The sequence below is a fragment of the Dermacentor andersoni genome, chromosome 2 (genome assembly GCF_023375885.2).
Source record: "Dermacentor andersoni chromosome 2, qqDerAnde1_hic_scaffold, whole genome shotgun sequence".
NCBI lineage: Eukaryota > Metazoa > Arthropoda > Arachnida > Ixodida > Ixodidae > Dermacentor > Dermacentor andersoni.
The window spans coordinates 119,660,457-119,686,673 of NC_092815.1; the positions used below are offsets into that span (position 1 = coordinate 119,660,457).

Consider the following 26,217-nt stretch of genomic DNA (forward strand, 5'->3'; position numbering starts at 1 on the left):
TGATCGCGAACCAAGCCGTTCAACGAAAGAGGGAACACGCGAGGTTTCGCTCGCACGTAACTGCAAGCGCCGATAACTTATCTAGGCACCTGAGCGTGAGCCAACAGCACAAGAGCGCGATGTGCTCAAGGTGGGAGAGTCGCCGCGACACCGAGGGTCGCGGAGAGGGCGAGGGCGTGTGGCAACGGTTGCCCTCGCGCGCGCTCGCGCACACCTATAGCGTTCTCTCGTCTGCTTGCTCTCGAGAAAGGAAGAACCCCCGCCGGCGACCGTAGAATGCTCACTCGCTCGCGCTCGCGCTTCTCAGTCGTCGTCACCGCTCCGCCGGGCACACCGGTTCGCCCATGTGCCATGCCGTAAGACGCCTGCCAGCGAGAACTGCCGAACACAGCCTGGTCGTCGTCGCGACGCGGCTGTGGCCGATGACGTGACCGCGGATCGCGAAGAGAGAGTCGAGTGGGAAGTGAGAACCATCGTTTCTCACCTGAAGAGGAACAAGCCGTGGGCCACCCACAGGACGAAAGCGCGCGCGAGAGAGCTAGGACTTCGTTTTTATTTTGTGAACGGTGATTCGTGTGGGTGGCGAAATCGACGTTCGACCGCAAGGACGACATGTGTGCGCGAGGTGCGTCCGGCGGCTCCGTTCGACAGCTTTCGTTGTGCCTGCCTGTGCGAATCGGACGCCGTGGTTCGGTGCTCGCCTTGGCTGTCACGCTGTGCGCGGTAGTGTTGCTGTGCGCGTTCGAGCCGGCGGCGGCTAGTGCAGTGCCCAGGACACACGTTCGGAGGCAAGCTTCCGACGAAAGAGAAGGTAGGTAGTTGCTGAGCATCCTGTATGCTGCGGTTATCTCTGACGCTCACTCATGTCTCACTGCCACGCGCCGCTGTGTAAGCCTTGGGCGGTTTACCACCACCGTCCGTAAAAATTCTAGTATCGTTAGCTCCTGCATGACACTCGGCTAGCTGCAGCCTAAGCCAGAAGGTTGACGTTTAGAGAGGTGGCCACCACTCGCTTGAAAACAGCTGACGCCATGCTTCGTGGTCTCTGTTGGCTTCGAAAGCATTGAGTCAGCTGCCGGGCACCTCATTACTGTCGTATGTAAGCTGAAATCAGTTGTTTGCTTTGATAACCGCAGGTCCTCAAGTCGTAGTTTGAGGCAAGGGATGAACAACATTAGGGCGTGGACCGCCTAGTTATCTAGTTATCTGCTTGTGCAAGCACATTGTAAAACCGGTTCACAGCTAGCCTTAGCGGCATGGCAGCTCCTATAAATGCACAAGCGCGAGAAGGAGTAAGATGACAGAGTGCCGTACTGCATTCCTGCACACTTTCGAGCAATCGTCTAGAGCTGCTGCTCCTTTAGTGCACCTAAATATAACTTCAGGGTTGCGCATTAATGTAGACTCGACATCCCGTTAGTCACGGGCAGGCTGGATATTAAAACGGGGAGCAAGTTGTCATCTCTCGCATTGAATTCCTGGAACGGAATTACACCAATACTACGAAGTAAAAGAAACTAATAGTTTGTATAGCAGTAGCCGCGGATCGAAGTTGCAAACATTGTTGATGAACAGTAATCGTCCTATTTGAGCGGTAGAACATGTTTCTAGAACGCTTGACATGACTCTCTAGTGCGGACTTTTTTTCATCACGTGAAGATTTCACCGCTTGAAGATTTTGTCATACTGTCCTACTTGCAATATTTCTTGCTTTGCAATGTCCAATTCAAACAGCGTGCAAGCATTTGTTGACTATTGTGAATAAACTTCGTAGCTTTCGCTCGACTTGGTGTTGCGTACATCCAGTGGTTTTCTGAAGCACTCGGACAAGGCGCGTGTGAGGAGAGTTTTAAAGCCGCGAAGCCTATTCTCTAATTTAGACACGTACGTAGGGTGCCTGTCTTTTTCTGCTAGCGCGTCCATTGCAGCCTAATGCAATTTATTGAGTCACACGCCGCCCGGGAACGCTGAATGTTGCTATCGCGAATGGACCGCGTGGATAGTGCCACCACCGAGCCTTGAACTTGGTGAAGCTGCAGTTCGTTACCCGCTTAATTGACCGTCTCGCACTCAGTGACGGCCGCATGCCTTTTGCCGGGTTCTGGCGCGTCTCGAGTCGGGAAAGCGTCCGAATATATTATTACATCCTTGTACAGCGAGGAATGTGCTATTCCTTACAACTGGTTGCCTAAATTCATTGTATTGCACAGCGAATCTACTTAACCTTGTGAGTTGATGTAAAATTACCATGCATTGGATGAACGTTAGCCGCAGTTTGGCAAGAAACGTACCGCGGGTACGTTTCTTGCCAAGCAGTAAGTACTAGTAAGTAGTAAGTAAGCAGTAGTAAGTAGCAGTAAGGAATCACGTCGAAGTTTCCAGCGCTAGTTTAGGCTGTACACTTCTTCGGGGGCCCATATTTGCAGAAGATAAGCTAATCCTTGTGGGAACACCACTAGAAAGTTGCTGGAACAAGTTGAATGAAGAGCAGAAGAGCTTCGTATTTCCTTGTAGTGTACACGGAATGCGAGAGGCTTTTGCAGCTTTCAGTTTTACAGCCTTCCTCAATGCTGACTTTGTGTGCGAAATAACTTCCTTGTATTGCATGTGTTAGCCTGTTCACGTGTAGTCGCATAGCAGGCGCTGCTACGTCTACATTGCATCGGCAAGATGGCGTCACACCTACAATTCGTACATGGCCTCCTCTACATATGAAGGGCACTGCGTTAATTAGTACTCGGCGCCTACATCGCTGTGCAGATGTTAGGCACAGGTCTGTTATAACCCACAAATTTATGAGACTATGTCAATCATTATTATAATTCATTTGCTACTCCTTTTCAGTTTCATTCATAAAGTGTTTATAAAAGGAGTTTCAGCTATTGATGATTTTTCTTACCAGTGAGAAATACGCTGCCATGAGCGAGACATGTGGCAAGAAAAGACGATGCACTTCTATGTTACCATCGCTCGCTGCGCTGCAGGCATCGAAAGTAGTCGTAATGTCTAGTTTGGTTTGTTTTGGCTTTTGTTCTTGACGTGAACATATCAAAAGTAGTCAGCCTGTAGCGGTGAGCAGTCTATAGTAATATATATTACGAAAGATTGATATACAGTGAAGCGACCTTTTGCCTGAGAACAGGCGACTAGCAATTTCTTTTCTCGGTAGTTGCGTGTAATTGAAGCCTGAGTGCCATCGGTTGTTTTGCCGTGAGAACCAATAGGGTGTACCACTGGCAGCATACTCCCATCTTCTTGTGCTTTTTTAGTATATCAGGGAATTTAGCATTATTATTATTGTTATTATTCTCTCTTTTTTGCGCAATCACTTTATAACACACGCACGGTATGGCCATTAAATAGTCGGCTCTTACAACTGCTCACTGTGATGCACCGTTTTGTTGGTGAGAACGCTCAAATGCTGGGTTCACATTATTTCAGGCTACGCTAGAATAGCCGTAACCAGATCCGAGACCCCACGCAGTATTTCGGCAGGACTTATAGACTTATCGACAAAACCTTAACGAAAAATCCCATAGTCACAGCGTACGTGACCGCTCACTGACTCCGATGAACGTAGATGGGGTCCTCGCAGCAGAAAAGCTATAGTCAACCCATTTGTGACATTTACAGCGCTTGTAGAAAAAGAAAACACTTCATTAACGAAAAAAAAAAGAACAAGGAGGCAGGAAGGGCGCATTTAACTTTAACTATATAGTACAGCAGTCGCTTTAAATAAACACGCAGTGCGCTTTAAAGCTTTCAGCGTACACATTGAAAATTGAAACGAAGCACTGGACAAGGGAATATGCAGTGAATGTTCCACAGCCCATCCTGTGGGCTAATGACTAGGTGATGCGTCAAATCAGCGACACCATAATTATTTCTGCCAGAAGTACTAGTCCCTCAATGTAGCCGGACGAAACTTCATCGGCTTGCGCTTGAATTCTTCTGAAGTCAATTACTGCCGAATTATGGTGAATCGTGATGTTAACACCAAAATAAATAAGAACTATTACACATAAAGGCTAAAAAATGGGCCCGCTTGGAATGGCGAACTTAATTATAGCATTGATGGCTCCTGCCGAAGTTTTATAGCAATACAGCGATTTTCTTTCTATGCTCAAATCGTGCTTCGTGCTCGTGTTTATAGCGCAGGTCATGTCGATGTCAGCAACAAAGTAAGAAACGATTATGTCTAAAACCTGACAGCAGTGATGTATTTCCGGCTCCGTTATCACTTCTGGCGCATGCAGGTCGCAAAGGCATAGTTTCGAGATCGCTTTTCGTTATTCAGAGGCAACCGTAGCTGGAGCGTGGATTTCGACAGCGCTTTTAACATTGTTCAGCTACTCGAGCACATTGATGACTCGATTTCTGATCAAGGCGCACCCTATGCCCACTTTAAAGGAGCAGCTTTGCTTGTTTGAAGAGCACGGATTTGCAAAGATTCGGGAGAAGGAAGATTATCCTTTGGGTGGCGACAAAGCTGTCGTCCCAGGGCAACCTCGAGCAGTTTATGCGACATGGACTGCTTCTGTGTCCGACAAACACTCCTGCACGGAAACTCCGCCGGCAACTCGTCGGCTGGCAGAGGTCGTCAACAAACCCCAAGTTCGGTTTTCAGCTGTCTCTTCTAGTACACGTATAGCGTAGTGTGCACCACGTGGTATCCGGGGTTTTATATGTAATTATCACAGTAACCAGCCGTGGTAACTCATGGCTATGGCGGTTTCCAGCTGAGCACACGGCCGCAAGTTGGATTACCGGCAGTGCTGGCCTCGTTCGGAAGCGGGATGCAGAAACGCTCGTTTACTTGGGGCTTAGGCTTAGAAGCACGTTAAAAAAAACCTAGGACGTTAAAATTAATCCGTAGCCCTCCGTTACGGCGTCTCTCATGCCCCAGTCTTGCTTCGGAACGTTAACTGCCATGAACCAAAGCATCATTTTTTATTGAGTGTCGGAAGTGTAAAGTGTTCGTGTTTGTTCCGGATTACCATCCGGGGCGCATCGTACCTCGGAAAGGCAGGATATTATGCCTAGTGAGCGGCTCAACAACACTTCGCAATATGGTGAGCATGGTTTAATTCATAGATCCGGGACTTCAAAGGAAGGAAGGAAGGCAAAAGTGGAGAAGGAAGGCAGGGAGGTTAACCAGTTTAGCCTAACCGGTTTGCTACCCTACACATGGGAGCGGGATGGGGGGGATGAAAGATGGGGAGAAGAGATAGAGGGCACATAACACGGAACACACATCGTTGGTTACAGTCTGTCACTCTTGTGCGGTACGTGACATGACTTCGAAGAGGTGCGACGTAATGCTAACCTACTTCTCTCCCATTTTCTGCTAAATCGCCATTGGCTTCACTTTAAATCGGTCAATTAAAAATTGGCTTTATTTAAACAATTCAGGAAATGATCGCGAAAAAATTCAATGGGGATTTAGCGGTAAATGCGAGAGATGGTGCGATACCATTGCGCTGCACTTCTTTGAGCTCACGAATTCATGATTTAAACCGCGTTCACCACATTGCGAAGTGTTGTTCAGGAGTTCATTCGACACACGTTCTCCCTCTCTCTCTCTTTCTTTATCTCTCTCTGTGTGTGTGTGTGTGTGTGTGTGTGTGTGTGTGTGTGTGTGTGTGTGTGTGTGTGTGTGTGTGTGTGTGTGTGCGTGTGTACGTGTGTGTGTGTGTGCGTGAAGCACAACCTCGCGGTTATCATTGGTTTATTTGCCCAACAGTTTCGGTCATGGACCGACCTTTTTCAAGGTCGGTTCCGCTTCGAACACATCGCGCACATGCACTTTTTTTCCACTTCACTATTCCTAATGCTAATGCATTAATACTTACACCAATCGCCTATGTGGCTATTGGACAAGGTACTATAGTACCTTGTCCAATACAGAAAATATCTATAGGTCATGCACGCACATATTTGCTCAATGAGTATCAGAACATTGCTTACACGAACAAGTATTAATTTACTAAGGAAGAGCTATGACTGATCACCGAATAACTACGAGTATGCTTACTATCGAAGAAATATCGTTAAATTCGATCAACGACTAATGAGTGCTCGCGTTGTAACTTTCTGTGGTGTCGGCTCACTTGTAGGTCTCGCGCTGTAGTTGTTAAACGGCCTTTACCGCTTGAAAGCACTCAGCGGCCCTCTAGCGCAACGCATACGCTTGACCTCGCGTTCGGCGCTTGCTATGTCGCTCTTGTCCAGCGTACTTTGAAGCCTCGCGCCGCTACTCGGGTCTTCGCGTTGTGCTGCGCCTTCAGTCACTCCCGGGAACCGGCCTTATCAGCCTTGCGTTGACATGTCGCGCTATTAAGCCTGAGTTGAGCCCGTGCGATGAATTTCGTCGTCTGAGACTCGTATCAAGCACTTGTGTTCGCCTTCTTCGAATCGCCTGACAGCACAGCCACGGTCGCGACACTGACGGGGACCCCGAAACTTGTCACCACTTCTTGCTGTCGGCCGCAGCGCTTAATCTGCTTCTCAGGCGCACTTATAGTGCACCTGTCGTCTTCGATGTTCTGGGCAGGTGAATGCGCTCGCTCCTGTAGCTCAGAAATAATGATTTAAGTGCTCAAGATTGACCCTTTAGCACTCTGTGCACTTTATCGCGCACTAGTGTGGCCGGCGTGCGCACCTGAAACAGAGAGAGAGAGACTACATATGAACCGAGTCTTCCAGCCACTGCGGCCCCAAAGAGTTTGTGAACCAATCTAAATAAAAAAAATAAAAGCTATGTAACCATTACAAAATGTCATGACTGCTTTCCACAGCATATCCGTGCATCAGTCGATCAAGTGTAAGCGGAACTAGGCCCGTGTCCTCATACGGGTGACTCAATGATTTGGCCCCTCATGAACGCTTCCGCAAGGTATCATAAATGTAAGTTTTATTTGTAACAACATGTAATTGCATGAAAAAGAGTACAATTGCTTGCACTTGCCATAAATGAAGTTATTGTCACAGAAGAGTATGTCTGAGACAGATAATTTTTAGAGAAAAGCCAGGGAGGTCGGTTTACGCTAGTACACTCTGCCCTGCCATTCTGCACAGGAGACAAAAGGAACGGACTTAAAAGAATAATGACAAAAGATGATGATGATAACAAGTGTGACTGAATTTCACAATCACTATCCTTTCAAGAGAGTATATAACAGGGTGCAACTGTAATATCACGAGCTAATCGGCAATCAGTCGTGAGTCGTGGGTTACTGTTGCAAGAAACGGCTGTGTTGCATTAAAATTAGATTGTCTAGTTCAACGTCCCAAGCCAACTCACGGACCATGCGAGACGCAATAGTTGTGACTGTCAAGTCATTTTGATCGTCTGGAGTATTCAAGGTGCACCTAAAGCCGAATACGCGAGCTCTTTACCGCAGAAGCAGTGGTTTGTGACTTAGTGTTCCACAGACTTTCGGTTATTGGTACGCAACGGAAACAGCGTCATGGTCCTGAATGATCTGGAATGTCCCAGCCTACCCACTTATGGCTAGGCCCATGCTGTGCCTGCCGCGTTTTTTATCTTGACTTGTTTTCCATCTTGAAGTAAATAATGTATAGGTTTGCGCTTCAACTTATCTTGGTAGCAATGTTCTGACGTTGTTTCACCGGTCTCCAAGAGGCTTGGCTTGCTCTCGATCTCGAGGGATGGAGGCTTAGCCACTAACGCAGACCCGTCGCTTGGTTCGCCACGCCAGCGGCTTGGATTGAAGTGGCCTCAAGGGCCATATACCAGCATACGCTCTCCTCACTCACGACAGGTCGCACCTTGAAACGACTGAAACCGTGGAGGAAGTAAAACAACTAAGAGGAAGTATAACGCCACGCTGCTGGCCTGAGCAAGCCCATTCCCCGTAAAGCCGTTCCCTTCGCCTTTTCTCTCCCCTTTGTTTCCAAATGTTGGCCCATCACATGGCATCTAAGTGTCGGCTGCACTCGGCACAGTACGTTTGGTTCCTGGTAAAGGTTTTGATCGATGCGCACGTGTTCGGTTGCTCTGCGAACCGCTCCGTGCGCCCTTCTCCCAATATGCTTGCGCAACCTCGCTCGTTTCTTGCAACGTCCGCAGTTATCTTTGTTGCAAAGTGCGATATGGCTGCGGCTCCCTGCCGCCTGTTCAAAGAGTGCACGCAATATGCCGGGCGCGGTGCGAGACACAAGCACCCACCGTGACAATGGGATGTGCTGGACGAACGTTGGCGGGCTACAGTTTTATCACGTGACGTTGCGTCCTGGTTTGTCTGGTGCTGGGCCTGTTGGTACATAGCTTGACAAACAAACGACGAAACCCAGCCTTCGAAGACGCGTACACAACAAGAGAGAAAAAGACAACCACGCATGCTAGGACTAGCAAGAGAGTTTAAGGAAACATTTGGGTCGAAAAGACAAGAAAATAAACACGCGCATGCGCCATCAAAGCCTGATTTTCATGTTTTTTAATGACTGCCTTGGTTTTGTATGGCGCATGCGTCAGTTGATTTTCTTGCTATGTAGATCCTAAGGAACCGGGAAGAGCGAAGAAGAGAGAGCCTTCGTCGAAAGAGGTCCGAAGAAACTGGGAGTAGCGAAGAAGAGCGAGCCTTCGACCCAGGGAGTCCGGAGGAATCGGGAAAAGCGGACAGATGAACCGGTTGGCACGGTGCTGCAACCGTAAGTGAGCGCGTGGTTTTTTTCCTTTTGATTCGCCAGGCTCAAATGTTGTGTGTTCATTTTGATAGTTCTGGGAATCGGGAATTTGATGCATTGTGTATTTGCACAAATTAATTAAGGAAAACAGTTCTAACCACCAGACGGGGCAGCTGCCATGGATCTTAGAAGGTTGACGAGGTTAGACTTGTTGTTGGTGTGCGACGACTTGGGAGTTGAGGCGGACGAACGGATGAAAACGCCAGCTATCATAAAAGCGATTCAAGATAGTGGCAATGATGACAAAAGCATTGAGCTTGCTTGGGAGGTGATACAAGAACCACGGGAGCGTGAGCGTCGTGAACGTAAGAGTGAGCGTAAGCGTCAAGAACGCGAGAATGAACGGAAGCGTGAGCTTCAAGAACTTACTCTTAAGTGTGAGCGTCACGAACGTGAGAATGAACGCGAACGTGAGTATCAGGAACGTAAGCGTGAGCGTGAGCAAAAGTATGAGAGAGAGAAGGCAGCACTGATCAAAGAGATACAGTATTGTGATCAGTTAATGGCACAGAGGCAGCGGCTGTCTGAAAATTCTGTAGGCAGTACGGAACACAAGAATGAGAAAGTGTCTAGCAGATTTTCACCAAGAGCCGACGAGAAAAGTAGTGCCTGTGAGGTTGGCTGCAGATTCATAAGTGAAGGGAAAAGGCTAGCTGCTAACGATGCCTTAGTGGCAACAGAGGCCGTTAAAGGCCGCAAGGAGAGCGACGAGGTGCTGTGCCAACATATGACTGTAGAGACAGCTAGGCCAGCTGCGAACAAATTGGCACAGTTACCGCGCGTGTGCGTCGCTTGTAATGTTAGCGAGGTTGCTAGCGAAGAAAAGGGTACTGCTGACCCGACAGACGCGAGCACCCATGTCGAGTCAGATCTGCGTGCAGAAGTGAAGTGCGAACTGGACGATGCAGTTGAGAATAGTTCTCGGGGTGGCGAGCTCCGTAGCTCACGAGAGAACAACTGCATTGTTCAGGGATCGGTGCGGCTCTCCGCCAGTCTAGGTAGCCTAGAGATGGATGATTTAATTAGGAATAATTCGGACTGTGCGCGTGAGACAGCGCTCGAGACCGACGGGCTGTGTGTCGATGCACAGCGTGAGCTGGGCAATGCAGTAGAGGGCAGTTCGCAAGAGTGCGAGTTGCATAACTCGAGTAAAGCCTGCTGCATTGTGCCAGAGTCGGTTGAGCTGTCCGCCAGTCGAGGCAGAGAGAGTGTTGATTTAAATGTAAATCACTCAGACTGTGCGGGTAAGAGACCGATCCGGGCCGACGAAATGTGTACCGGCCAGCACGAGGCACGAGAAGGTGACATGAAAGCGAGTGCAAAGAGAAAGCGCCGTGAAAAGAAGCGCGGTAAAGACCGAAAGATGGTAACTTATGTAGCGCCGCCAAAGATGGCGAGAAACCCAAAAGGACAGGGCGCGAGGAAAAAGGTGCGGTCGTCACGGACGATGTTGACGCATCCAAAACGTTCGAGCCACCGGTCAAAGGGTGACCGCGAAGCATGTTCTGCACGGACGCGGACAAAGGGCACGGGGCAGTTAAACTCCTCGTCGTTCCGTAGTTCTTTTCAAAGCTCAGCGTGCAGTTCGAAGAAGCGCAAGGTGGCAGGACGAGACCAGGTGGGGAGTAGCGACGCGGTCAATCGAGTTTGTGAGGAAAGCGGGGCGCCAGGACGCAAATTGGCAGGAGACCGTAACGTCTTGGGGGAGATGATAGTGAGTCAGCCCTTTTGTTGTTCCTCGGCAGCCAGAGTAGCTTTCAAACCGCGACCACCTCGGGTACGGCTCAAAGTATGAGTCAGATATAAGCGCTTGGAAAGCGAGGCCAAGAGCGCTTCCGTAGAAATGAAGTGTTTTGTTTTTTATTTTGAGCATCGGAAAGTTTTCGCGAATTGAGACTAGGATTTCTTTCAATATGTAAGGTTTGAGCTTTGTTTGTGTTTTCGTTAGAGAAGCTGGAGATCTGAAAGATGAGGTTTATGTAAATATGTAGTCTCGCGAGTGTTAGTTAATGAGTAAATAGGCTTTCTTTTTTTTGTGTGTGTGAGTAACCTGAGGGTCAAGGTTACCTGAGAGAGGCCTATGGTAACGCGCGTGTGTTTTAGTTAACCTTCTTTTTTTTATAAGCGTTTTTTTTATTTTCTAAGCTTAACCGCGTAGGTTTTCAGTGAGTGCATGATTTGCACCGAGAAGCGTTCTTAGTTCCATTAGCGCGTGTCCGGTGTGGACGGAAGGAAGCAGATTTATGACTGGGTTGCTCGTGTGTTGAGGGCAGCCGTATTCTGACTTCTCTGAAAAGTATGCGTGGAACGAGTTATTAGAAGACGCATTATTTTAGGTTCTGCGGAGTGTGTAAGTCCCGCAAGTTTAATTGTTCGTTTAAGTCACGTGTCCTGTAGGACTTTCAGGGAAGAAACGTGAGTAAGCGTAAATGAAAAGTTTGCCTACAACGCAAGTACGCGTTCTGTTTAGTGACCACAAGGCTAGTGCGCTTGTGATTACGTACTTGTGAAGTTGACCAGATTGTTCAGTGGCACCAATACGTGCGATAAGTACGCCACTGCGATAGATTGGAAACATGCTGTTCGTGTAGTTAGGCCACTTAAGTTATGTTCGGCTGTTTTCATTTGTTGTTCGCAACGTCAACGACCCTTTGTTTTGCAACAACAATAGTACTCTGGTCTTGTCGGCATTCGAGGAGAAATGGATAGCTGTTTGGAAGGGTGGTTGGAACTGCTTTGTCAAAATTGAGGAAATAAAAGATCAGGGTTGATTTTGACTCAGTAATAGCCTGGCGAGTCAGGGGTGAAGAGCCTGCGCTTACGCGTGGTGCAGCGCTGTGTTGTTTTGTTTGTTTGACGTATGTTCTCCAGGGCCCATGATCCCGAAGTTCGTCAATCGAGGCTCGACACCAATACCCTGCAGGTTCTTTCAGCGTTCCTCATGACCAGCGAATTGAGTTCACCGGCCATTCAGAACAGCCAGGGCGAGGACGAGCTGTTAGATATGGGGCCGTTTCCTGAGGCTACTTCGAGTTCCCCAGACCACATCGAATCGCACCGCAGCTAATTGAGAAGCGCAGAGGCGCGCACGGGCAAACAAGTTGAGGGCCCCCACTTCGTACGCCGCCGGTTGGGCTATTCAATGCTTGACTCTTCCAGAAAGCGAGGGGATAGCGCGGCACTGCTGGAAGTAAAGTGGGTCCCGAACCAAGACGGCTGTAATGCACCGTGACAACAAGACGGCTGTAATGCACCGTGACAACAAGACGGCTGTGATGTACCGGGAAGGCCTGGCAGCGCCTCACCGGCCGCCTTTGAAGAGAGCATTGCACCACAGCAAGGCAAGACCGCGGGGAGCCGACGGGTGTGACACCATCGCACGGGTGCCTACCATTGGCCGAAGGTGGCGTCATCTGGGCGGGCTCTCCCATTGGCCGAACATGACGCGCCTTCCGGAGACCGATGGGCTTAAAAGACGCAGACCGAGAGATTCCAGAGCATTCCCTGATTCACCTCTCTCGAACTTCTTGCCGCGGGCCGTAGCGTCCGAGTTGCTGCCGGCCTGTAATGACTGTACGACTGTTCATTGACGTCTCACTGTAAATTAATGTAAAATAAATCCTCCCAAGTTTTTCATCCCCAAGTCCGTCCTCCTCAACCCCTACAGCACTAGCCTGGCGTTTTTTGGCCATACTTGGCCCTTGCGCCAGAAAACACCACATATCATCAGCATCATCAACTTTCATGCGTCAATATTACTGCCGATATGACCAGGTTGTCTCGTCCTATAGACGAGCTTCATCTTTGTAAATAAGTAATCTATGGTGTCGCTAGCAAGCAAGCGCATGGGCCGAATAAAAAAAGCACACATTTATTGCGATTTCTCGTCAAACCACTTGAATTCGTCGCCGCAGTATTCTGTCGCATAGGTTTTTTTTTTTTTCAGCATGACGATAAAGGCTCAGTACGAACAGAATCAAAAGACTCGTGGTATAAGCAAAGGTAAGCAGCTATCTTTATGACGTAATGGCCTGGTCTATGCTGGCGATTGGTTGGAAAGAGCCACTAACTGCCGAGCACGTTACACGACTAGCCGAACCAGTGGTGTATGATATTTGCCTCTTCAATCGGGGGAGTAATTTCATTTCGTCTATTTTCTCCTTAAAGGCCCGTTACATAAAGGGGGGCTCAGTTCCATGTGAAAGTAATAAATGCGAAAATACGGTAAACAGCTGTAATAAACATAGCAAAAAGACAATATGACGCGCTTAGTATCGTAAATAGCGAATACAGAAGATTCCATGAAATTGCAAATAGGAAGCACAATAGTTATGAAAGCAAAAGTGATCCAGTAAATACATCGTATTTTACTGATCCCTTCCTAATGAAATAAATCTAAATAAAAGTTATAGGAGCCCAAACCAGCATAAGTCTGGCAGGCTAAAAACGATTAAGAATACAAGCAGAATTGTTGGAAATCCAAATGAAAATGTTCACTTACAACTTACAAGCCTATCTTTTTGCTTAGGTAAAACATGTTGAGAGTTGGTTAGGGAAAAATAGAAAAAGAAAATGTTGCGCCCGGATTTTTTTAATTAAGCTACCGATTGCCCGACAAAGATTCCTTTTGATTCCACCAAGATCTTTCTAACTATCCAGTTTGAAATTTCGGGGTGCAATATTGTGTTTTCCAGGCAGAAGTTACCGGAAGCGTTTACAAAGAGCAACCAGTTTCGGCGCTCCGAAGGCGCTGGAGGTCATTACTAGCGCTAGAAATACGGCAGAAAAGGGCAGCGCAGAACACGAAAATTGCATTGATCACCAACACAGTGCGCGCGCATCCAATACAACAGAAACAAAATTGAATTGCGAGGGAACATCGTTGTGGTTTCCATCACAATTGCGTTAAATTGCCCTACCACACCAATTAAAACGCAATGGCCATATAACTTTAATTTGCAAACGTGATTAGAAAACAAACTTAACGCGTAAGCTATGCAATACCTTGGTACAAGCTTAACGTAAGATCGTCTTTATAGGTATCGACCGGAGGAAGTGAATGTTTTGCTAACCTTCCGGTTTTACAAAACTCTACTCAAGACACCTTGATTCTTCGATTAGTATCACTGAATGCGATTTCGACAAAGGCTTAGAGACAGAGGAGTGCATCGAGGCAGCAGTGCGTGTGGCTTGCTGCTGAACAAGTTCGCACAAGGTCTATAGCTACTAGATTTTGTTCTCTTTCCCGTGTTATCTTTCCGTCGTGCATTGGGTATATTAAAGAACGCGATGTGCGTCTCGCGACGATTTCCCTTGCAGTGGTGCTCTGGCATCTGCACCGTTGCGCTGCTGTTCTCGAAGTCGGTGCTTCAATTCCCAGCCGTGGCTGCTGCATTGCGATGAGCACGGCTTGCAAAAAAAAAAAAAAAAAAAAAATCAATCCCGAAAGTGTTGTTAAGCAAAGCTTTCTTTAACCTTCGTGCACATGGTAGTTCAATGGTTACGCAAACTTAAAGTTACGGGAACGTTTGTACAAAAGCACACGCGATTTGAATGTGATTATATACGCGCTTCTCTTCAGCCGACTATACCTCAATTTTCTGTTGCCGACTTCACTTTTCTGCTCATCGCTCCTTACTCAATGCACGGGCTGGACGCACATTGCTCACTTTATTTTTTTTTCTTTACTGCCCAATAAGCTTCTTCTGTTACGGACTACTCAACTTCTTGCCTTATGTGTTTGTCCATACGGGCACATCGCACCTGCGGTGACGCCATGCCCATTTAGGGGTAGTGCCCAAGATTGGACGCACACTGAGTGACACGTACCAACTAAAAAGTGCCCTAAGTTTTGTTTACTCGGTAAGACAGCATCCGCAAGCAGGGGGAAGAGGAAATGAAAGCTTCGCATAAAAGCGCTCGTGAAAGAAAAAACGCTCGCGTGGCGCGTTTTGCGTTCGCCCCGCCATGCGATTGATTGCCATAGTCACGCGGACCTCCTACTACGCCCCATGAAGTGCGTCACAGAGGTTCGCGAGATAGCTACAAATGTGGTGCCTCACCGAAAAGCACCCGTTTTTATATTTTTGCTGTTAAGTAATTCACAAAAGCGACTATTCTGCCCATCGCACGTGTATTTGGAGATTCGCTGTGCGATACGGGCTACTTTTCGTTAGAGTTCTACTTTATTTGGCCTAGAGAGGCTCTGCGACATCCGGCAACGTTTGGCACAAGTCGCACGTGGTCTGCATTAGTGCAGATGTTGACGCGCAGGCCCACCATGCATACCCGAGTGATTATGCACATCCGTATTCGTGCCACCCGATCGTTCAGGAAGGCTATCGCTAACAATCGCTTGCTAGACAGAGTAGGAAAGGTAATTGCTTGTGGCAGTTGGTGATCGTTCAGCTTTATTTTATAACATACCCCGTTGTTCAATGTTGGGGCATTAAATTCCACAACGGAACTTTATTTGTTTTGTTTATAAACTCTTGCAACACAACTAAAATCACAGTGTGTGCGTTACGTGGAATAAAGTGAAGTCTTGTGTTACTAGCCAGCTTAGCTTGTTTCAGCCTGAGACTGAAAGGATGTTTTACATTCCGTTCAATGCCATGGCCGTGAGATGCGCGGGCACTCCCAGGGTTAGCGCTAGCGCACAAATATACAAGAAAGTGGACGGGCAGATAGCATTCACCGCATGTCAATTAGTAGAGCATCGCACGCGTAATGCAGAAGACGTGGGTTCGGCTCCCACTGGCGGCAAATTGTCTTTTCCTCCACTTGCATTCCCATTTTCCTTATTTTTCTATATTTTAATTAAAAGAAGAGTTAATTTTTCCTTTATGTTTTTCTAGCTTTCATTGTCTGTAGGCTTCGTATGGTGGCAAAGTAAAAAAAAAAAATATGGAGCCATTCGGTTCTATTTATTATTCTTTCTCATGTGCACAGCCTATTCATGCAGGCTCGTAGATGCGTGCGAGCGTTTTTGCCTCACCCATCCCTAATTCCTAAACTGCGTAATACCGTCGTGTACAACTTGCCAAAGCTTAAATCCGGGTGATATTACTTTGGTACATAGCGGCAGGGACGCTGAAGCGACGAAAGCTGATAGTCATGAAGCATGGAAATATATATGCGTTTTGCTATAAACGTATGCCACACGACATGGTTTGTGATCATGATGTCGGCAAATGCCTCTATATATCTGTCTTAAACGTCGCAAATACATCTACAGTGGTCGGCCAGACACTCAAATACTGATGCTCATGAGCAGTGGCGTAGCTAGGTCGTCTGGCACCCGGGGCCCATAGGTCTTCTGTCACCCCCCCCCCCCCCGGGTGTAGCCGGCGGAAAGAGGGGTGTCTTCAGACGTATATGACAGCCCCCCCCCCCCCCCTCCACTGGCCCCTTGCACCCGGGGCCCACGGCCCCCCGGCCCCCCCTGTTGCTATGCTACTGCTCATGAGTAATATACATATACGCTGCTGTCACCTGTGTATGTCAATTGTTTGCGTCTGAAATACTACAGACACTTTCAAAATTATTTCACATCAGACGTACAGTCGCGGACAGAATATTATGGACCATGAAATCTAAGAAAAAGCTGAATATCTCCGCAACCTCACAACGCAATCTGGCATTTGCATTTTGGACCTCGACTAGAATATGCTAACAACGTTGTCATGGGCAGTTTTACTGGTTACTGCTACAGGCTGCTCGGGAATTGAACGTTTTCGGAGATCCCGTGGTCCATTTTATTCTGTCCGCGACTGTACAAATATAGCTAAGCTATAGCATACCAATGCCCTTAGTACACGTGATGTTATCGCTCTCTCAGGTACAGTAGGCTGTTTTCTGCGGGTATAAGAGTAAGCTAAAATTCTTTAGAGCCACGCTTGATATAATTGAATATTTTGTTAGCTTATGAAAATTTTTCCGACCAAATAAAGCTGCTATCATCGTGGATCATATGGTGTTCTGCTATTGAGAACAAGGTCGTATGGTTCGAATGCCGGCCGCGGCAGCCGCATTTCGGTGCGGATAATATGAAAAACGCCCGTGTACTCAGACTTGAGTACATGTTAAAGAACTCCACCGTGTAGGCATCAATCCGTAGCTCTCCTCGCCCTTTACGATGACGACGATAGCAACAAGTTTCTATAATGGCACTTGGGTTGCTTTGCGACGTTAAGGTAAACCTCCTAATTTTATTTAGCTTTTTTCATCATTATGGAGCAAAGGTGCGCTTCTTTGCGTAGACTGCTGTGCTTTTCTAAGGAGGACCTTAACAACACAAAGAAAATTATTTTATTCGAGACCACGCATCTTACACACCAATCGTACGGAGCTTAAAAGGATACGGTCATTTCTCTTTTATAATACGCAAGTTTCCGCGTGGCGTATTTACGGTTATGGATTTTGCAACAAGTCACGTTTCCAATCATTTGCTGGCTACCACAAGGTCACCATGTAGACTACTGTCTCGTTCGTCAAAGAGAGCCATTCTAAACTCTGCGGTGGCTGCGTCGGATGATAACAAAAAGCCCTGGTACGACACACAGAAAGTAAGCACGATAAGTATGCCACGCACGCGTACAATCCACTTAGTACACAGGTGAGCGTGAACGGGCGCTACAGTGAGCAGCGCGTAAACTTATAATTCATTTCTTCGTGTTATGTTCAGCGTAATGTTTTAGCCTTGAAATGTCTGTAGATGTTATCAACCTGCGTAAACTTGCTCTTTAACAATGTTTTGTAGAACGCGATTTCAATTGAGTTTGCAATTTATTTTATGCAAATGCGATTCTGTGTCCTTTACTACGTTGTCACGAAAGTTATTTCGCCACTCCCTGCAACCACTCTCTTTCCAGCGTGCGTGGAAATTTGATAAAACTAAACACCTTTGTGTGATTGCGCCAAATCGGTCATGTAATTTGTGTCCGGGGTCGATTGGGCGATCGTGCGCCGGCATCACTGCCCCTAAATGCACCACGTGACGGAAGAAACAGTGTACCAAGCTAACGACAAAAATATACGAACGAAGTGCTCGTCAAAAACATCGACTGACTTCCTCTACGTAGTCTGCTATGTCAGAAAGGCTTGGCCAAGAGTACAGCAGTGCACGTTATCCTACGAAAGTGCCCGCATCAACACTGTGGTGAAATGATACACCTAAAATTTATCAGCATTGGGCAAAGTACAGAAACCTTAGGCTAGAGGCAACGCTTCTACAAAGGGGCTAGCCTTTGCCGCGCCTACGGTGCCCTCAAACAGACGCTCTGCAAAGCTAAATTCACTTGCACCTTTCCTACCACTGTCACCTCCACCGCCTCTTTCATCAGGACGAACACCGTTCAACAAGCCGGACTCATTGTCTTCTTTGCCTCTGCAGCCAATCTCTCCTTGCCTTCTTTTCTTCTTCCGTCTGGTGATGTCGTAATGCGGCCCATTGCGCTTCAGTTCCTTCTGCAGGCCACTAACAGCCTGCAAAGTGACATTGAAAGTGGGGATTCTTGAGCTAGGTAACGGCCTGAATACTTTCCCGCCTCGCGTGCCTTCCTACGACCTCTGACACACTTTCCTCAAGGCGATGACGTAAGCGCTGGCCGCTGCGCGAAGCGCGCATGCTCTCTTTCCCTCGCGGTGACTAACGCCGCGCGGTTGGCAAAGACCCTCGCTAAGCATAGTATTTACGGCCCACTTCAGGCTAATGTAGACAAAGACTCCTACGTGCCGCATCCATAGCAGGAACTGACATCCTCGTCGCTAGACGGGATATAGGAAAGATTAAACGAGTTTCTATACGCAGCTTCGCGCGATGAGACATGCATTCTTAATTGATGGCTTGCGAGCCGGAGGTTTGGATTGACTGTCTTTTGTTCGTTTCTGTGTCGCTTTCGCGCAAGATCCAAGCGCTGAATGACTAAGAGCGTTTCCGTCCAGGTATCCGCCACTGTCGTTGGAATCCAAAAGGATTTGCGACGGCACAATGCCGCAGTATTTGATATTAGTCGCCGGCAGAAAATTCAGACAGTCCTTCGCGATTCGTTGACGCTCGACAACATAAAAAGACATCCGGTGCGTCAATGAGGCGTTTTCTTGTATGATTTATTGCGTTGCTAAAGATGGCCCGAGTTTTTGTCGTCTCTCTTTTCAATTGAACTAGTTTCAACACATTGCACCCTATGTTTCTATTCTTCGCTCAAGAGCTGAGGGGGGGGGGGGGGGTCTGTTTATTTGTCGACTTCTCCTGAATCTGAATGACCACTCATCTTACTGCTGCTGAAATAGTGTAGCGTTGCCAGAAGTGCTTGGCGTGAGTCCAAGACGAAGGCACATGGAAGAAATAACTAACAAAATAACCATATCAAGAACTTGGCTGGTCACCATGTCCCCTATCATGAAACGAAGCCAACATATTGCGCATTTCTGCATCCGTCTTTGTCGAAGTTATTCGTGCTCCCAAGAAGCGTAAGCCGCTCATATGCGGTTGCCAACTCCAAAGCATCCTCGTAACGAAGGAAGAACAGAAAAGATCGCGGCTATCTGATCAAAGTCCGAAGTGAACGCATTGGACGTGCCTGATTTCGGTTTAAACGCAAAAATAGATTGTTTAAGAATACATGTAAAACTTATGCTGATATCTCAGCATCGCTTCACTTCCCGTATTCGACGTAGGCACAGTTTCTCAAGTGGGCCTTGTCATTCTTCTCATCTGCGTATGCCTCACTTATACCGAGTTAACCGAATGGGAGTATGTGACTTGGATATTCATGAGTTCACAACTGCTCTCATCTTTGAGTTTCTCTGAAAAAAGTGCCCCTACAGCAGAAGGGTGACCTGCCACACAAGTAATTCTGCCCTCTTTCAAAGCGTCACACTTCGTATTGTGACCCGGATAGGTCACATGGCTCTTCCGCTAAGATCTGCAAATAAGTCCAAGATCTACAAGTAAGCCTACAGCAGCGACAATACTTTCGTCAAGATGAGTACCAATAAAGTACAAAATAAGTGTGCCGATTAAGGAATGGATTTTACTATATTTATAGCATTTGGAGGCGTTCTTGACTGAGCTAACCATTGAGGCACGTAATGAATTAGACATATCAACGGCTACTTAACCTAAACGCCACCCATGCAAGCCCGCAGTCAACACTGCGCCGCGAGTATAGTAGTGTGAGGCTCTGTTAATGCTTGTAAACGTCTATGTTTTCTTTTTTTTTATTTTCACTCGAGGTTCCTTGCTCGAAGTTTTCGCTTTTCCTTGCCAACACGTTGCTCTCTGTGTATGCGCCACCTTCGCCCACATTACGAGCCGGATAAGGATTCGTTGGAATGACATCAATCGGTGCTGGAAAGTGAAGAAAACTATCACCATGTAGTTTAAGGATGCCGCATCTTCGTATTTTAGTAGGGTTTGCGCATATGCGGTGTCATCGTTGCCCACTACATTGGCTGCGTAGCCCACAAAAATAGGCGGTGTGCTTCGACGTTTCGTTGCCTAGAGCAGACGCGATGCTAATCTTTAAGACTGTTGCTTGGGACACCGCATTCTAACAACGGGATTCCATTCATATTACGTACCACTATTTACACTCAGTCGTCCCAGCCACGCAGCTGCGACGATTACCGTGATTCGAGGCAACCTTATCGTGCAGCTGTGCGGCATTGCATCGCCTTTTCCGTCGCCTATGCCTTTGCCATCGGAATGGTGGACAGCGCTTGTCGCAATGGTCTTGCGGCTGCGAGGAAACCGTAAAGCTCCGTTTATGTGACTGTCCTTCCTTTAACGATTGAGGTCTTGCCCTTCGCGAAGCCCATCGCTGCTGACACGAAAAGTCGCTGCGGAGAGGAAAAGTCGTTGCCGGGGAGCAGCATTTCGGGACCATGGCCCCGTACTTCAACATAGTCACGAAAGCACTGCCTCTCATACTGACACGCATGTCAACTGGCTTTAGTGATTCCTTCGTCTGGCGGGGATGAGCACTCATGTTTGTGCATGCCCGCATGTATCGCCACCCGTTGTTGGTATTGCTCGTTTTATATGCCTCACTTCCCTCTATTCCCCATTTATGGTGTAATGGGCAAGGCGAAGTCCTCGTAAGGTAGGAATCGGTAGTAAGCCGACGTATTAAGGCCTTGTTGGGAATGGAGCTATGCACATGGTCACCGTACATTGATAAAATACGTTCAGAAAAACTCAAATGAGTCGTACGTCACTCGCAGGGAGTCACTGCAAAACATGGCAATCGAGGGAACGGCTCGCACCGAGTGTGCCCACTTGGTGCGCGGTGTCAACGTCGCCAGAGCCGACACGCCTAAAAAAATGTCAACAATAACATCTTTACTTGACCCTGCTGCAGCCCAGATAGGGCTATTGCAGTAGAGAGAGAGAGGGGGGAGGGAAACTGGGATGGAAAATTTAGGGATGTTAACCGGTTAGCCTCTGGTTTGCTACCCTGCATTGAGGGAAGGTAAGAAGCGAAAGAAAAACTGAAAGTATAGCGTAGCAATAAACCAAATACGGAAAAAATAGAGGGGGTGAAGCACGCCTGCGATTATGAAAGTCTCGCTAATAGGCAACTTGGACGCAAAAACTTCGACAGCGTTTGACCCATTTCTGTTGTGACGACCGTAGGCTGGCAACCATGTCTGCTCCGGAGGCAGCCGGACATCGAGAGGAGCCCATGAAGTCGCGAGCGACCGCATGCGTGTGCTGTTGCGAGGACAACGGCAATGAATATATTCCATAGCTTTCTCGCTTCTGTTGTCGACACAAGCAGCACTGCCGTCAAGTGGAAACCAAAGGACTTTGTAAAAGCTGTGCCAAGCCACAGCTAGCAAAACACTGTTGATTTTGTTCAGTATAGCTCAGATGTAGCACGAAGTCAAAAAGCAGGTGATGCAGACTTGTGCGCTGAAGCTTGGTGGGCTCCATAAGGACTGTATGGCACCACTCGCGAGCAAGCGAAGTTCTGCTGCTGCATCTGTTTTTGACAGCAAGGTGTGTTCATGCACGCCCTTTTCATGAGCAGATCGAGCAGCTTCATCGGCATGCCCCTTGCCCGTTACGCCACAGTTGCTTGGCAGCCACTGAAACGTGACGTCATGTCTTTGGTCGACACGTTGAGCTATTGCAGCACTGGGTAAAGAGGTAAAGCTTATTGAATTACGTTTTAAAAAGCTGTGGCCATGGGGGTCCAAGCAACAATGCAATAAATTATACATTGCTAGAGTAAGAGGATAGAAGCTGCATTGAAATCAAGTGCAGTTAAAGATGTATTTAATGGAAGGGAACGAACATAGGCGAAGAAGATATGTGGATGAGATAGGTTTAGCTAACAGGTAGAATCGGTCAAACGAAACGCGATCCCTGAAACGTGCCGTAATTCGTACAGCATGCATTACTAAGCAACCCTGCAATGAGATTAGATCACGTAAGCAGTTGAGCTGCTCACTTTTATGACAGAAGCGGGGCATGGCCTGGACAACTACAATGACTACGTGGCCACCACGATTAAAATGAGGCTGGCCGAACCTATATGTTGTCAAAGCTTGACTAAAATATTCACGCAGAATCTCCCCTGGGAGTTGTCTAAGTAAGCGTAAGCACTGTGCCACTTGCTCATCTCCACGCAGCCCGTTGTCATTATCAATGTTATGAAACCTGACCAGACCAGTATAAGCGACAGTACTGCGGCGAAGCAAACTGCTGCAGACGACGGCACAAGGTGAATTGATGACGCAAGCAAACTTCTGCAGGCGGCGGCGTCTGGTGCACTGATGACATTCGTATCATTATAAGCCGTTGTCGCTCTTTAGCGCTTTATCCATCCACATCGAACCATTATGAACTGTGATAAACCATACTCCGGCGGTGGCTGCGTACGGAGCAGACGCGCGGGCCCTCTCTTGAAGGCAATCTGCGATGGGGACAGCGTGCGCCGAGTGCTGATAGCTTTGTGTGGGCTGTGTTCTTGCCGCTTAGTTCTCGTTGAAGCTTGAGGCAGCACGAAGGTCAATTCGCTCGCTGCTGCGGGCCCTATCTCGAAAGCGATCGTTTTACGTGACCGACGGACGGACGTACGGATGGACGAATTCGTTTCCTCGTTGGGTAGGCATAGAAATGCTTACGCATTTAATATTCGACACTATGTACAGATTGGTCTCCTTGTCGTGTCTTTTAAATCCTTACAATAATGGCTTGACTACAATCATTGGCGTATCATGCATCGTTTGTTGCACATAAACATTGACGCTAAAGTACCGTAATATCCTTATTCGTTGCTTATCCACGAGATACCAGTGACCCCATTTCTGGGAAAATCTCAGTTTGAATATATACATCTAAAGATCATGCAAACCTGAAAAGGAATAAAAAGGAACACTGTCTCAAGGCTCTTCCGTGCTCTGTAAGAGAACTTGCGCGGACTGAAGTGGGCCTTTATTTTTGCTGGCCCATGTTTCCCGCGATTGAAGAGAGAAAGAAAACATCTTTAATGAGCCTAAACATGGCTTAATTTGCAGGAGTGGTTCCCTATTCGCTGAAATACATGCGCTGTCTTGGCTGCGACCGCCTTCTCAACCAACATGGTGTGGTCCGAGAAGCGGGAGCTAGACAGCAGCGTCTCCGACTGCTCTTGGGGGGTGGGTAGAGAGTAGAGGAAGCAAGACTGGAATTTGGTTGCAATCTATAACAATGTGCCGGAGTGTTCTCAGCTCTTCGCAGTATTTACACTGCTCGTCATAATGAGTAGGGAACATAAAATGGAGCCTCCTTGGGTGCGGGAACGTCTTGGTTTGCAACAATCTGAATGTTGTCTCTTGCGTCTTCGTGAGCTGTGGATGCAGTGGTGGGAGTGTTCTGCGGTTGAATCTGTAGTGTTGAGTGATTTATTAGTATGTTGTCAGTCTAGGGAGCTCTTCTGTGTCCTCCAAGGCCTGGTCGATAAGTTCTCGGGCCAGGCCTTGGAGTAGGCGAGTTCCTTGCCCTCCAGGGAGGCGTGAGCCAGTGACATGTAAACACAGGCTTATAGCAAACATTTTACGAAGCATATGTCGGTTGCTGCTCACTTTCGGTAAATGTTCACCTTTAAATTTTTTTTCACTTTATATAAATGATTTGCCTTCTTCCCACCCACTCTACTTCATAACGGCAAATTCCGGTGGCTAGGAAGGCTGGCGACGACTCACTACGTCACAGTAATATTGCTCGCTCGTGTCGGGGAAAAAAAATATGCTGTTGCACAACATAAGGTGTCGTCACTGTACCTTGTTTCCGTGCATGAAGCAGCCAGTAGGAAGTCCACTTCGTCCCAAACACGATTGCTATAAACTATTGCAGCCTGCCATTGCAAATTCCTTCTCCGATATCGACGCAGCGGAAGCTAGAGAACCGCTTTGTTACGCGTCGCCATTCAGGCCTCTTTTAAGCACACTTCGCCTAGTGTGCCCCGGCAACAAATCGCGCTGCATTTAGAAGCCACGGCAGCGACGCAAGTGTGCACTGTTGAGGACGAGTTGGCTGACGCAAGGATAGAGTACGCCGCCTATTGCAGTTTGCAAGCACCATATTTCAGACAGTGTGTGGCCACATCCTTTCCTGTATAGTGCGCAAGTTACGGGGTGCAGACCTGGAAACCTCACACCGCTGTTGATCAAAGCGAGCGCGCGGAGAACACTACACCGCTGCTCGTGCTTGTTGTAAGCTTCCACTCGGAAGTGCGTCAGCCAGGGCAGGGCCCACCGCAGGGCCGTCACGGCGCGCCCTTCGGACCAAAGTTTACGCGACGAGCCGCGTGCTGAAGCGGAGGCTGCGTAGCGGTGCCAGTGTGTGCATTTTTCGCATGACGTGCGCAAAAGCGCCAGAGAGACAGCAGGGCTGCTGGATTCGCCGGTGCTGACGCGCTGAGTGAACAGAGTCGTGCGGCACAGTGTTTCCCGCACCGCGACGTGTGATTCAGTGCTCGAGCGCCCTCGAACTTTTTTTTTTGCCTTGCATTGGGTTCTGACGCGCGTCGCGTTCAAAAGGCTTCGAGGCGACCACTGGCAGCTGTTTGTGATCGCTTGGCTCTGTGAAACAGAAACACGCTCGCGAGTCGTCACGTATTTGCTTTCTCGGCAAACGGTGCCTCTGAGATGTTACTCCTGATCTTTGTGCTACTTCTTCCAGTGTTCCTGCTTACCACCAACTCGCCACACGTTCCGATTGGTTCAAGCCTCTCGAATCCCCAGCCAAAAAGGGTCAGATGCTGTGAGTATTACACTTCCTGGCTCTATTTTTCCCTCGTGTGGCGTTTTATGAAAAAGCTGTGTGCTCTCTCTCCACTTACGTAATGATTTGAAGACGAAAACTGTCGTTTGAGCGTTTGCAGTGGAATGCTAACCTGTGCGCGAGATAAGCAATGTGTTTCAATAGTTTATTTAATGTAATTTGTTAAGCCCTCGTGTAAATGCTCTGTTCCAAAGACGTGAGCCAATAGACTTCTGTCCTAAGCTCTCGTTTTGTGGTTTCTTTGTCAATAAACACGAACAAGGGTGACATCTCCATGATGCTATCTCACATTCCTTTAATTATTAGAGATGTTCACCCAGAGTATGCGCCCTGTGTAATGCCGTAATCACTTAAATGTCATCTCTTATAAATGAGTGGTATCTTTGATGATGACACGTGAGAAAAGTGGTGCAGACAAGTCAAAGGATCGAGTGTGTGTGCCGGCTGAGTTTCCGAGGGATAAGCTTGACTTCTGTAGCCCACTCTTTACTATGTACAAGCCACGTCATCATTAGGACCCGCCATGGTTGCTCAGTGGCTATGGTGTTAGGCTGCTGAGCACGAGGTCGCGGGATCAAATCCCGGCCACGGCGGCCACATTTCGATGGGGGCGAAATGCGAAAACACCCGTGCACTTAGATTTAGGTGCACGTTAAAGAACCCCAAGTGGTCAAAATTTCCTGAGTCCTCCACTACGGCGTGCCTCAAAATCAGAAAGTGGTTTTGGCACGTAAAAACCGATAATTTAATTTTCATTATTAGGACAAAAAGTTGAAGTAAAGGACTATAAAAGGTGTGTGTTGAAGTTCAGCTTGTATTGGAACATCATGCTTAAGCTTTTGGCAGTGCCACCCATCGCGGTAGTTCAGTGGTTCTGGCGTAGCGCTCCTATGTTCGAGGGCGGGGGATTTGATCAAAGCCACGGCAGCCGCATTTCGATGATGCCGAAATGCAAAAACGTCCATGTACCATGCATTGGGTGCACTTGAAAAAACCCCAGGTGGCCCAAATTAATATGAAATCGCCCACTACGGCGTGTCCCGTAATTATAACCTGGTTTCGGCACGTAAAACCCCAGAATTCAACTAATCTATAATTAATGGTGCTGCCATACGACACCGCTTAGAAATGTCTTCAAGTTCTGCTCTTCGTTACTGTGAAATTTTTTGTATAAATAAGATTCATTCATAAGAAGTGTCAGTGATCATTACTTATGTTTGTTCATATATCCC

At 47.8% G+C, this 26,217-nt stretch overlaps 1 protein-coding gene across 5 annotated transcripts in view; it reads left to right on the plus strand.

The window, feature by feature from the left end:
- The first annotated feature begins 229 nt into the window (after positions 1–229).
- Positions 230–26,217, plus strand: part of LOC126541293 (uncharacterized) — a 115,153-nt gene continuing 89,165 nt past the window's right edge. For 3 of the 5 annotated variants that reach the window (XM_050188007.3, XM_072286527.1, XM_050188010.3), the window contains exons 1-2: positions 231–811; positions 24,884–24,964. In XM_050188007.3, coding sequence (XP_050043964.2) covers positions 613–811; positions 24,884–24,964 — 280 coding nt within the window. In that variant the 5' untranslated portion in view covers positions 231–612. Of the gene's footprint in view, positions 812–24,883; positions 24,965–26,217 lie in introns of all 5 variants that reach the window. The other 2 variants (XM_072286526.1, XM_072286528.1) reach the window with 1 other exon arrangement.